General features: G+C 46.7%; 1 protein-coding gene across 2 annotated transcripts in view; it reads left to right on the forward strand.

The window, feature by feature from the left end:
- The first annotated feature begins 434 nt into the window (after window positions 1-434).
- DNAH5 (dynein axonemal heavy chain 5) overlaps window positions 435-13,656 on the forward strand; it is a 261,833-nt gene continuing 248,611 nt past the window's right edge. For both annotated transcript variants that reach the window (XM_073891083.1, XM_073891084.1), the window contains exon 1: window positions 435-657. In XM_073891083.1, coding sequence (XP_073747184.1) covers window positions 646-657 — 12 coding nt within the window. In that variant the 5' untranslated portion in view covers window positions 435-645. The remainder of the gene's footprint in view (window positions 658-13,656) is intronic.

The raw sequence follows: 13,656 nt of genomic DNA on the forward strand, positions 1-13,656 counted from the left end.
CAGGTCTCGTTCCGACAGGCAGATAGTATTTAGGCACCACCGGGTTAAGACGCAAGGTTAAAACTTCCCATTGAGTTCTAAGCTGAAGAATCAGCTTAGAGTAGGTACTCGACCAGGAAACAATGAGAGAAACCAAAGCATGACTCGGGACTCTGGAAAGATGCGCGGATTAAGTTCAAACACTAAATTCCGTTTTGAGTACTTTTCTCCTGAAGCTAGAAACACATAGATTTGGGCATTTAAACAAATTCCAAATCAGTGGGCGTGGCTAATGCGAGAAGTCACCCTCGGCTGAGCGCTAAGAGAAACCTGACGGGGAACAGTCGAGAGGTGGCTGGGGCTCCGCGGCCGGGCCCCGGCTCCCCGCGGGCGCCGGTGTCAGCAGCTCCAGGCGGCAGCGCGGGCCAGAGGGGGCGCCCGAGCGCCGGGAGCCCGAGGAGGGAGCCGGTCCAGCCGGAGCATTGCTCGTCGCCGTGGCAACGGCGTGAGCCGCAAACAGCCGCGCCCGCCCGCCGACCCGCGACCGGAGCGGACGCAGGCGAGCAGCGCGGCCGGGGAACAGCGGAGGCAGAGCGGCGGGGGCCAGCACCGGCCGTCCGTCCTCCACCCGCCGCGTGTCCCCGAGGGGCGCCGGAGCGCAGCGCGATGGAACAACCGGTAGGACGCGCGCTCCGTCTGCGCTCGGTCCGCGCGGCTCCCACGCCTGCCGACCCCCGCGGCGCATGCGCGGCGCTGTGCCGCCGAAGCTCCGCGCGGTTTCCGCGGGGTGCGCGCGGTGGCGGGGCCGCGGGCTTTGGCTCGGGGCTTCGGCTTCTGCGCGGGGTCCTGAACTTGCAGGGTTTTCAGGAACTTGGAGGGCTAGAGTTGCTGGGTTTTATGTTTGGCAGCTTTTCCCAGGCGTGGTGGTCAGTCATGTCCACCGGGGCACTCATAAAATGCAAAAGCCGTGGGTTCAGGGAGTACCTCTTTCTTGTATCTTCAACTTGCTCTTTCCCCCTCCCTCTTGCTGTGGAAAGGTCACCTGGAGGTCAGTGACGTGGCGCCAAGCAACCCGCTGTCCCACTGCGAGCATCAAAGATATCCAGGTGTGGCGGAGGCCGCTTTTGTGTCAAGTTTGTTGGCCGTTACTAGCTCTCACTGGCCCTTGGGTTTGCACAAAAGCGAATGTTCTGTTCCCTTGGAGGTGGGGAGAGGCAGAGAGAGAGGGATGGTGTGCAGAGAAAGCCCCATTAGGTGGTTTCCTTATGCCTTTTACGTATATTTGCCTTGGTGCACAGCAGGTGAGAAAGGGCTGGGGACGTATGTGCATTTAAGTCAGCTTTCACTTAAAAAGGCTTTGTGTTCTCTCTCTCTCCCTTAAATGAATATTGTAAGTGAAAAAAACCCCTGGTACTTGTTTTTGCATTTACCTTCAAGGGAGATTGTGCTCATATGTATTCTTCATTTACACTGTCTGTAGATGTATAACTAGAGCAATCTATTAATGCTAATCATAAAATATGCACCCTAATCAATAAAATATGCATCCTGATGAATGTAAATGTATACTTATTTAATTAAGAGCAATGTGTGTAGTTTACATGGGTAATACTTTAATGTTTTCCTCCTCTCTGCCAGTATTTACCTCTCAGAATTAGCGCTTTTATTCCTGTGAGCATCTTGTTATGGTATTCATATTAGTGTTCTTATTTTCATATGATTTATATATCATAAATATTGGAATTTCCAATATATCTATTTTGTGTTTCATTAAGACAAACTCTCACTAGTTCTTTTTAGTCTTTTTACTGACTTCCCTCCATTTTCTGTAAAAGTAAAGAGGGACCTTGAAATGACAGATGGCATTGCTATATGTAATAGCAATAAACCAATGACTTTTTTCGCCTCTTAGTTTTGAAAAAATCCATATATTATAAAATCTTACATAAATTTATCAAGTTTTATCCTCTCTGGATATAAAGCATAGCTATTAATCTTCTATCATGTTCTTATGATTTATTAATTATGCCTTTAATATTGAAAAAATTAGGTCACTCAAGCAATATTGTTCCAATTTTTAAAAAAATATCTTATTTATTTATTTGAGAGAGAGAACGCGAGTGAGAAAGAGCACAAGCAGGGTGAAGGGCAGAGGGAGAAGCAAACTCCCCGCTGAGCAGGGAGCCCAATATGGGACTTGATCCCAGCACTCTGGGATCATGACCTAGCCTAAGGCAGACGCTTAACCGACTGAGCCACCCAGGTGCCCGATATTGTTCCAATTTTATAAAAATAAAAAAAGGTATGTAAATATGTATGGAAAACAGAGTGAAAGGACACACACCAAAATACTGATACTGATTATCTCTGGCTGGTGGCATTGAAGAAGAATTTAAGTTTTCTTTAAACATTTTCCATAATGAACATACATATAATAAGTACATAAATATTTACACATTTAAATATAAATAATTGTATATTTAAATATACAAAATGACACATTTAAATATAGTTACACTGTTAATTACAAATTATAAATATTTATATTTATATGAACTTTGTAGTTAGAAAACATCATAAGGAATAATGCTCCTTAAACATTTACACAACTTTCTTCTCCTGAGACAAACTTAGCATTCCTTTGGTAAATATTCCTGTTTTCAGTTCACAGGGGTCACCTTGTAAACACTACTTTGCAACTTGAGCTCTCTCCCCCAACTAAGTGAGCAACCTGGATTTTATGTAAATTAGAAATGGAAGGTGGTAAATGAGCATGCCCAGATCAGTGTGTGAAGAGCAGCAAGAATGAAACAAATGTGTGGCTCTGTTGAGTCCTAAACACTTTTCTTACCCCTCATCAAGGCCGCTTGTTGCCCTAAGCCCAGGTTGATGTGGAAAGCATTTTTAGCAGCCATAATAATTTATCATGGAAGCTGCAAATACGTCTACTATGGAGACAGACATAGAGGCAAAGTATAAGGCATACAAATTGTTACATCTGTGAAATGTAACTCCTAAGGAACCTTAAATTCCAGGGGGGCAAGGCAGGGATCCCCTGCTTTTCTCCCAGGTCCAGGTAAGGGCAAGTCTGAGGCTAGTATCAGCAGTAGAAAAAAAGCTGCTAGGAGTATGGATATTTCGAGGAATTGGTCCCGGCTGATAAGAAAAGCTGGGAGGAAGTTTACCTGTTACATTTTCTCCTGTCCTCATGCTAAGCTCTTTCCTGGCACTGAGCTTTGTGGCTGTTTATTTATGCCTCTCTGCGTTTGCATTTGGCTTTACTGTTTGTAGCCTTCCTTTTAGCAAAAAAAAAAAAAAAAAAAAAAAAGGCTAGACCCACTGCTTGCTTATTACTTTGTTTAGGAATAAAAGCCAGTAGCTTCAGCTCAAGAGTAAATGGCCTGTCGAGGCTCTTCTGGCCTCCCTGACTGTTGCGTTATTGTCCTGCCAGGAGACTGGCATCGAAGACAGTGTGTGGATGGATTTGATGGTGTGGAATCTGCTGACAGAAAGCTTCCTTTTCGTCTTAACTCCCCAGAGCAGATGCTTGGAGGGAGGCTGGGGTTGGGGAGGTGGTGTCTGAAGATGCTTGAGCAGTTCCGTCCTGTTCTTGAGGTACCTGCTGTGTTCCGAGCACTGTGGGGCGAGCACCGGGGAATGGGACCTTTGCTTCCTTCCTCCACGTTTCCTCCCCTTCCTTTCTTCCTTCCTCTCTTTGGCCTGTGTGCTCCGTTCTTCCTTGCAGCCCTTCCTTTCCTCCCTCCCCACCTCTTGCTTCTTTCCTTCCGCCATTTGTGTTGAGTGCTTTCTGGCCCGCCCTTTTCTCGAATTCTCTGTGACGGTTCTGGAGCTCCCCCAACACTCACTACACAACGAATGACGTTTCCCCTCTTTTCTTGCGGGGACCGAATGAGATGAGCAAATCGTGACCGTTGCCTGCTGCTCTGGAGTAACTTACAGTAAGCTTGGTAGGTCTGTGTGGCCGGAGATGGATTACAACCTACTGAGAAAGGAGAGGGGACGTGTGACGCTGGTCAGATTCCTGGAAGGAATCTGGCCGACGTTTTAATAAGTCCCTTTAGAAAAAAACCTGCCGTTGTACCTACCCTGCATGGGGTGATAGAATTATGATTGGCTTCCCATGGGCCAACATTCCTGCCTCCAAGGAGGTAATATGTAGAGTTCAGAACGTCTTTCTTTTTGGAAGCAGCTTCCAGATAGGGCCAGTAGGGCTTGGCTGTGGGATGCAGGCTAAGGCCCCTGTGCCCACTCCCGTGGGATTGGTGGTGGGCTTCCTTGGCATGCTTGGACATTGAGGAAAGTAGAACAGTCGTATTCGTGGAGGGCTGAATGCTGGGTGGGCAGCTTCTGAACATTGTTTCGCCTATTTGGGGTAAAGAATGGAAGGTGTGAAGCATTGGTGGCCTGAAATGTCCACGTTACTGTCCGTTACAAAGAAACACAGGACAGCCTATAGCTCAGAGGAAGCCGCCACCAGCGCCTCTGGCCACGCTTCCCAAAAGAGGGACGACTAAACGTCCCGATGGGGTCCGGGGAGACGTCAGGGAACAGGCAGACCAGAGTCCTCGCCTGTGTGTGAAGCTGATGGCCCGGTGGGGAAGATGGTGTGAGAGGGCACACAGCGGGGGCCAGCGAGAGGTGGGAGGGGCCAGGAGGACAAAGCTCTCCGGCCGGAGGAGAAGGCCCCTGAGGACCAGAGCCGCATGGCCAGGGGTCGCGGAGCCCAGCGTGGGAGGAGGCAGGAGGCAGTGCTGCACTGGTGGAGACAGAGCTTTTAAAAAGGTCATTAAGGTCAAATGAGGTCAAGTATGTGGGCCCCAATCCAGTGTGATCCGTATCCTTACAAGAAGAGCGCATTAAAACACAGACACAAGAAGACCTCAGGAGGACATGGCGAGGAGGCGGCCGTCCGCAGGCTAAGGGGAGAGGCCTCAGAAGAAACCAGATCTGCCGACAGCTTCATCTTGGACTCTTAGACCCTGTAACTGTGAGAAAATCAATGTCCGTCAAGCCTCCCCCTCTGTGGTATTTCGTTATGGTAGCCTGAGCAAACGTACAGTGTGCTAAACGGTTTGCACACGTTATCTCAGTTAATCCCAGTTATAGGCTGGTGAGGTAGGTGCTGTCATGATCTTCATCTTAACAGATGACAACGTGGACGCTTCAAGATAGCCGTCTCATTGGGAAGACGGGCGTGCCCAACACCGCTGAGAATCCTACGCAAATTGAAATGAAAACCCACTCGGCCCAGGACGCCTGCGATTGTCACCGCAGCACAGCACAGGGGCCTCAGTGGGAGGGGGCAAACCTCCCCCCGGCCTCCGTCGGCCACTCGGAGCCTGTCTGATGACAGTCCTTGGACGGGGAGCTCCCGGAACGTGCTCAGTGTAGCTGCGTCGACCCAGGTTCACTACCACCCGTGTGATGGACGGATGCTGCTGAGGACAGATGGTGGCCATGAACCTGTGCGGCTCTCCCATCTGCACCTAAGGAAGCGGCCGGCCAGCTGCGCAGGGAGCGGAAATGTTGCAGTGGAGGGGCTGATGGCAGCAGACTGACAAGTTAGGGGAGCGGCGGTCTTGGAGCGAAGAGGCAGAGGCTAGTGAGGAGCTCTCAGGGAGCTCCTTCCTCTCCACCCAGGTTACGATTTTCCATCCAAGCTTGTGCGTGAAGACGGTGGTCAGACCTTTGGTGGCTCCGTTAGTAATAATGCTGAAGAGTAGGATAACCTTGTGCTCCGTGTCGTGTCAGGCTTCAATTATACGGTGGTGGTGTGTCTGGGGTTAGGTGTCTTTTTGTATCTGCGATGTATAACGGTCATTTTTCAGCAGGGTTCTACTCTTTCATCTTTGTTTTTCATGGTACGACAGGCTGTTTTGCTGATGTTTCTTGCAGTCATGATTTAAAAGGTCTGTATTTAATGTATCCTACATTTTCGGCTAGTACAGAATTGAGGATGGTACTTTTCCAGGAAGGTCAGTATAAATAATTAATGATCTCAGTGGCAGAATTCCTTTTCAGGGAGGAAATTGTCTTTGTTTGGGAAAAACAAACTCAGTTAAGTCACGAGAGAAAGGAAATGAGGCCTGAGGGCAAAGCCAGAACAAGGCAGGAAAATGGCTTGTGGCAAGTTCACTGTCTGTGGGTGGTGGGAGGTGGGGGACAGAGGGAATTTGAAGGCCCTGGAGGGAAGGCTGGGGTGCCTGGGGATAGACAGGTGCAGGGAAGTCTTAGAAGGATCCCCTGGGGCGAGGGATGTTCAGAGAGCTTCCCCGCTCTGACCTCTGGGGAGGTATGCTAGATGCATGAGCCGCTTTGTAGTTTCTGGAATTTGAGCGATGGGCCGTGTTGGACATTTGCCCCCTGCAACCCTGGAGGAGGAAGCTCAGAGCTGGAGGGGATCCTGAGCCCTTCAGCCCCCTGGAGGTACGCTGAAGTCTTGGGGAGGGCTTAGAATGGGTGCTCTGGCCAGGTTCACCTTGATCTCAAGAGGCTAGCGAGCGCTCACAACCTGGGTCTCCCATTCCGGGGGGTGTGACTGTGAATTAGTGAAGTTGATTCCAGAACCATCCATGAAGCAAAGCTCTATAGCCATACTTATGTTTTTTAAACTTTTTTTTGAGGATGGACTATACAAGATTCATTTTATTTATGCTCATAAGCTATTAGGGGAGACATTTACGTTAATCTCTAGTTCGATGTTGAGTATATGAGGCAATTAAAAATGTTTAACTGAAGAGTCTTTTCATGAGACCAAGTTCTATGTAATGTGCATTTTGTTACCTTTTCACTTAACAATAGAGTGGGTGAAATATTTGATATTCTTTTGGCTGAGAAAATTAATCTCAGAACCCCTGGGTATTTAGTACCCTTTTCCCAGGCTTGTGTACACCTGGAAACATAGCAATGGGAAATCCTTCCCAGTCAGTTCATTTACTTTTAAAATATGTTCTACCTGCTTAAAGAGAAAATTTAAGAGAGTAATATACAGTATATTTAACTTGTTTTCAACCGTGTTGTAGCATCTGCATCATGATTACATTTGTTCATTAACTTCATAATGACTTAAGGACCTACTTTTATCTTTGCTAGAATTTTAAAGTCTCCATTTTAAAGCTAAGCATGTGTAGACAGGCACCACTGAGAAAACAGGTGGGTGCACATTGCGTATTCATTGAGGATGTTAATCATACCCTGTGTTTGTGACTTCCCATTGCCCCTTCGTTGGCTTATATATGCTTCCAGGGTGTTAATGAATAACAAAAATAGATTTCGACTTCTCAGAAAAGAGCTTCAGTGTTTTGGGGATAATTAAGGCATCTGAAGAAGCAAGTGGGTCACTGCCTAGCGGTCTCTGTAGTGGTGGTTGGTTTAATAGGGGGCTCTGAATACGCCTTACCTTGGGAGTTGTAATTATGTCTCGGTGACCGAGTACGAATTTACGGCCAGTGAGCTAATATTTTAAATCTTATTATAAGATTTTAAAAATGGCTGATAATGTACTCTTACCTCCTTGATCTCCTCTTAGTATTGGGAAATCACATTAGATGAGAGTACATCCCAAAAGCCTGGCTGGCCTTCGTTAAGTATGTTATGTAGGTAACGCTCCATTACAAGGGAATCCCCTGGATATAAAAATGAATTCTCGCAGTGGAATTTCTTACACATAGACTTTTTTTTTTTAAAAGATTTATTTATTTACTTGAGAGAGCAAGAATGAGGGCACATGAGAGGGGGGAGGGTCAGAGGGAGAAGCAGACTCCCCGCCGAGCAGGGAGCCCGATGCGGGACTCGATCCCGGGACTCCAGGATCATGACCTGAGCCGAAGGCAGTCGCTTAACCGACTGAGCCACCCAGGCGCCCCACACATAGACTTTTAAAGTCAAGTTTTTAGGCCCCTGGCAACAAAGCGATATGAAACAGGGCCCAGCACATCACTAGTAAATTGGTAAGCGCAAAGAAATTAGGTTACGATTTTTATGCGTTTTTGTTAAAGGCTAAAGAGTAAAGATTACGTGCAAATGATCTGTTAAAACAGTGATAACGACAATTCTGAAAAGAGATATCATGGGCTTTCCTGCCTGCTCACTTTCTCTCTGTCCTCTGAATTTCTTCAATGTGGGCAACCCCCACCCAGCCGGTCTTTGTGGCTGCCCACCGGACAAACCCTTCATCCTCTGGAGTTGTGGAGAGCTCCTTTTTACAAGACCTGCTATTTGCAGTGACATGAACAGTATATATATATATTTTTAAGATTTTATTTATTTATTTGACAGAGAGAGACACAGCGAGAGAGGGAACACAAGCAGGGGGAGTGGGAGAGGGAGAAGCGGGCTTCCCGCCGAGCAGGGAGCCCGATGCGGGGCTCGATCCCAGGACCCTGGGATCATGACCTGAGCCGAAGGCAGACGCTTAACGACCGAGCCACCCAGGCATCCCATGAACAATATCTTTTAAAACCGTTTAACCTCCCCTCTTTAAAAAAAAAAAAAAAAAAAAAAAGCCAGTTTAATCCTTGACTATTTAGAAATACCTGTTTCCTGGAAGGTAGGTGAGCAGATGAGCTGAGAGGACCTGTGTGGCACTTGTCGTGAGTTTGTGACACCACCTTGCCACTTTTGGGGCTGGGGTCTTCATCTCCGACAATTAAATCTCCTAAATTAAAATTCCTGCTTTTGTGTACTGGAGGATAATCGCAGTCAAGCAAAGGATCTTGCTCACTGCTTGTTTCCTATGACACTCAACTTTACAAAATTTAGCCCTGGCCACATGCTTTTGAGACAAAGATGCATTCACCACTTTTGCAGATGGGGATTTTTGCCTGAAGGACAGAGGAAATAAAGACATAGTTATCTTCCTGTTTTTAGGCTTCATGAGTTTCGACCGGTGTTTGTGTCCCCTTCCTCAGCTTGGAACCCCCAGCCCTGGAAATGTGAAGAGCTTCCTATCACACGCTGCTGACTTCTCTTCCTCCCTCCTTTGCTGCAGGCTTCCTTCTGCCCCCTTCTGCCCCTTTCCTCCTCCCACTCGCCCCCCTCACCCCCACCCGGTCCCCTTGGCTCTGGATCTCCCTGCAGAGCATCCCCCGGGGTTCGAGGGATTCCGGTGATGTGCCCCCCTCTCCCAGTGCTGAGCAGAGCATTCGCTCTGGCTGAACCGGCTGGTTTGTGCCGCAGACATACAGACTTCATTGGTTCACTTTCAGCCCTAGGGCTTGAAGAAGACACACTTAGAGAGGGCCAGGTAGCTAATACCTAAGGGCTGTCGTATTTTCAGCTGGGCATGACACCTTTTCCAGGTTTTGTTTTGTTTTTTTTTTTTTAACCCAATTTGTTTTTCTTTTACTTAGTTAAAAAAAAATGATGACATTCATGCAGGTCAGGTTGAGGCATGTTCTGGAGAGACACAGTCCAGACTTGTGGGGTAGAGACGGGCATCCAGCCCCTAGACACCTATTGTGCTCTTAGAGGGGAAGCAGCTAGTGTGAAGAGGAGAAAAAAAAAAAAAAGAAAAAAGAGCCTCCTATTTAAGACATTTCACTTGCATGTCTCTGGATTCTTTCAGTTAATTTATTCAGGATTAAGCATTTCAATGTTTGTTACCTGTTTTTCAGTTTACATTTTTTCCTTTTCCTTTTTAAAAAGCCAGCTTCCCTTTAATAAGAATATTTTAGAGGCAGTAAATGATTTTTCAGAGTTTGTTAAAACAAATGCGTATCGTTCCCTGTGGCACACAGTTTCTTGCTCTCTGCCTTCCCTCCCCCTACACCTACTTTTTCTTCATTCCTTCCTTTCTTCCTTTTTTTTTGCTGCCTTTCTTTTTTGTTATGCTTCTTATTTATCTTTCTCTTGCTTTGTTAGTTAAGAACATAGACTCTGGAGCCAGATTTCCTGGGTCTGTATCCTGGCCATACTGTTCATTAGCTGTGTGACCTCAGGTATGTAACCTGACCTCTCTGTGCTTCAGTGTTTTAATCTATAAAAAAAAAAGGGAATAGTAATAGTAACTACTTCATAGTCATGTTGTGAGGATCGAGTTGATATTTATAAAGTGCTTAGAACAGGGCCCAGTAAAGAGTAATGCTACTAATTAAAATAAAAAAAATGAAAACACGACAGAAGTAAACCCAGGAAATAATGGATAAAAATAACAACAGATAATACGTAGGCCTACCTTTCAGTCTCAGAAATAATCCCTATCAATAGTCATCTCCCCATGTATATGTATGTGTAATTTATTTTTATTTTAAAATAAAATAAATTTTATTTTAAAATTTATTGATTTTTTTAAAAAAGATTTTATTTTGAAGTAATCTCTACACCCAACATGGGGCTTGAATTCACGACCCTGAAATCAAGAGTCACATGCTCCACCGACTGAGCCAGCCAGGTGCCCCATAAATTATTTTTATTTTGAAAAAATTTTTTTAACATTTGATTCATACTTTTGGAGCCTGACTTTGTTTTCCATTTTACAACATATCAGAAACATGTTTCAGTTTCATTAAAATGCTTCTTTAACATCGTTTTAAAAAAATAAGTAATCTCTACACTCAATATGGGGCTTGAACTCATGACCCCTAGATTGGGAGTCACCTGCTCCACTGACTGAGCCAGCCAGGCGCCCCAACACCAGTTTTAATGGCTGTGTAGAATTCCACTGTACAGCTCAATAGCAAATTATTTTTATGAATTTCTTATTGTGATGCTACAAAGGATTTTGTTGTATTTCTAACATTAGCAATTATAAAGAAATGAATATATATACATATATATATATGTATCTGGTTACCACGGTATCCTGGCGCTTCTCCCATCCTACACACAGCACATCCTCCACTCCCTGGCGCTTGCTACCGGCCTAGGGTCTCCAGTGACCCAGCTCAATATACAGCCTCTGTTTCTGCCCTGGCTTCGTTTGAGAAATGCTGCTTACTCTTGGAGAAGTTTTAGTTCATAATACCTTGTTTAAACAGCAAGCACACAAACTCCTCAAAATTAAGGTAAAACAGAACCAAAGATCTCATCAAATCGTCTATAATAAGAAATGCCTCCCTCTCAAGAACGGGAAGCTTAGAAGAGCAGTAGTAACAAAAACCCATGGCTAATGGACAAGGAAAAAATTCTCTAGGATTTAATAAAACAATTTTCAACTCTTAAAATTTAGAGATTTCTTAAATTCTCAGGTTATTGCAAGTAAATTTCAGTTTGTCCAAATAACAAGTTCTTATCAACTAGAATGAGTGCAGAGCCAACCCTGGACTCTACCCACATAAGGAAGCCAACAGATGGTTCAAGCTCGCCACCTAGTGGTTGCTTATGAAGTGGCTTCCTTGAATTGGGCGTTTTTGGGTTTTCCTTTCCGTGGGACAGGTTTATGGAGTTCACCACTCTGTTCATTTTCCTCCAGGCAAAAGGAGTCCTTATATGAGGAGTCCCGTTGGAGCCTCTGATTACAGTCTCTCGTCTTCGGTGGATAATGATGCATTAAACGTAATATATTTGCTAATAGGATCTTACTTTTGTCTTGTGTGAGAAATGGATCAGTGATTTGTTACTAGAGTAACGCTGGTAGGGGGATCAGTTGTTTTATGCCTTCAGTTCAGTTACTATAGTATCCTGTTCCATCTTCAGTTACCAAAAAGAAGACTAGCCAGGAATTGTTTTTTAAATCTCTGCCCTGTTCAGCTTCTGAGTTTACCATAGACCTCATTTCAAACAAGAACATCTTGCAGTGAGTTCCCTAAAGAGCAGAGCCCGAGGCATGGATTTGTGTTACCAGCTTATTAAGAGTGCAGTGTCAGGGGAGCAAGAGGGAAGGAAAGGCAGAATGAGGTGGGGAAGGAAGGGGAGCCAGCCTGAGGGTGTGTTATTTAGCTGGCTGCTTCCAGGGAGCAGCCTGGTGGGACTGTCAGCCACCAAGCCACATGAGCCGAGGACAGTCAGTCCAGTCGAGGGAAGCAAGGAAGAATTTATCTTGGCTTCATTTCCTCGTTGGTGAACGTTTGCTTCACTGGCTTTGGTTCCCTGGCTCTTCTGGTCAGGCATGATGGCTGACAAGCCGACTCCAGGGGTCTGGCGGTGAGAGGCATGGAGCCTGGGCACCAAGCAAGAGATGTTGTGGGCAGTGGGTAGGAGAAGGTGCAGGTGCCCACCAGAGTTGGATGCAGCAGTGACAACTGGGGCAGAACCAGTGGCGCAGGGTCCCAGAGACAGGGGAGGCTGGGGGTTGAGAGGTGGTGCATGGAAGTGTGGGACTCTACCACCTGGCCTAGTGTATTAACCCAGATTCTGCTCACAGGAACCTGTTGAGGAGCTGAATAAATATTGGTTATGGATTTTAATATGTGTTCTAGTAAATGCTTCCTGCAGGATTCCTGCAGGATTCTTTTGGTTGCAAGAAACCTACACCCACTAAAGCAGGAAAAGTGAATGGGCCAGGAATGGGCCAGGGTTGTGTTGGGGAATCACCGCATGGGTGGTGATGGTGCTTGGACCCGAGAAAGGTACCAGACTCAGGACCGGCAGGTAACCTGACTCTGATCTCTGCACACATGGGTGTTTGCTTCATTCATGTTCCTCTCTGAAGATCGGCTTTGTCTGCATCCATAGCCTGGCTGGAGGCAGGAGAAGCCAACCCATGGTTTCTGAGCCCTCACATTTATAGCCACCCAAGAGACAGATTCTCTGTTAGCTCTAATTCTGAATTCCGAGGGCTGATACATTGATCGATACATGATTTTCCATCCCTGGGCTGCTGGGTGGCTCAGAATGGACGCACATGCTCCTTCCAACACTCATTCCATAATGGGTGCATTGCCCCACCTCCCCCAGGAAAAAACCTGAAGCTGTGTCCAGCTGGTGGTGATGTCTCCGGGTCTCCTGGGGGTGGTCACTCGTGTGGCCATAGTCTAGGCTAAGGGAGTGTCTCTCTGGCTGGGGACTAAGTGCTAAATTACTAGTTATCCTCAAGTCACCTGATGTAGCATGGGATGGGGGTGGGGCACAGGGCTGCTGAAACCCAGATGCCCATTTGAAAAACACTGGAAGATGTAGAAGCCTCCGTGAAACCACTTTGGATGGGCCTTTGGTCCGGAGCATAAGCCACTGTGGACAGGCGGAGTGACAGGGATGGTGGGCCTGGGATTCTGGGGGCATCCTGTTGCTGACTGGCTGGCGCTGTGAGGTCCTGGCTGGGTCTGGTGCTGCCACGTCCACCCGTAGGAAGGCGTCCCCTCCTTCAGGGCTCTTCTGGGCCGTTCCCTGCTGGGCGTTGGGCTCAGAGACTATACAGCTTTAACAGGTGAGTTAATTTCCCGCGGCTCTTGTAACAAAGAGGCCAAACTTGTGGCCTAAAGCAACACAAATGTATTATCTAATAGTCTGTGGGTTGGAAATCTGACGTGGGTTTCACTGGGCTGAAATCAAAGCATTGGCAGGGCTGCATTCCTTTCGGGAGGCGCTGGGAGAGACAGCTCCCTCACCTTTTCCCGCTTCCAGAGGCTACATTCCTTGGTTCCTGGCCCTTCGAAGCAGCAACACTGTGTCTCGGATCATTCTTTTTCAGTCCCATCTCTTTCTCCGACCCCCTCTCCTGCCTCTGTCGCCTACTTTTAAGGGCCCCTGTGATTACACTGAGCTCACCTGCATGATCCA

The sequence above is a fragment of the Callorhinus ursinus genome, unplaced genomic scaffold (assembly GCF_003265705.2).
Source record: "Callorhinus ursinus isolate GAN/ISIS: 27379988/994484 unplaced genomic scaffold, GSC_fseal_2.0 scaffold3, whole genome shotgun sequence".
Lineage (NCBI taxonomy): Eukaryota > Metazoa > Chordata > Mammalia > Carnivora > Otariidae > Callorhinus > Callorhinus ursinus.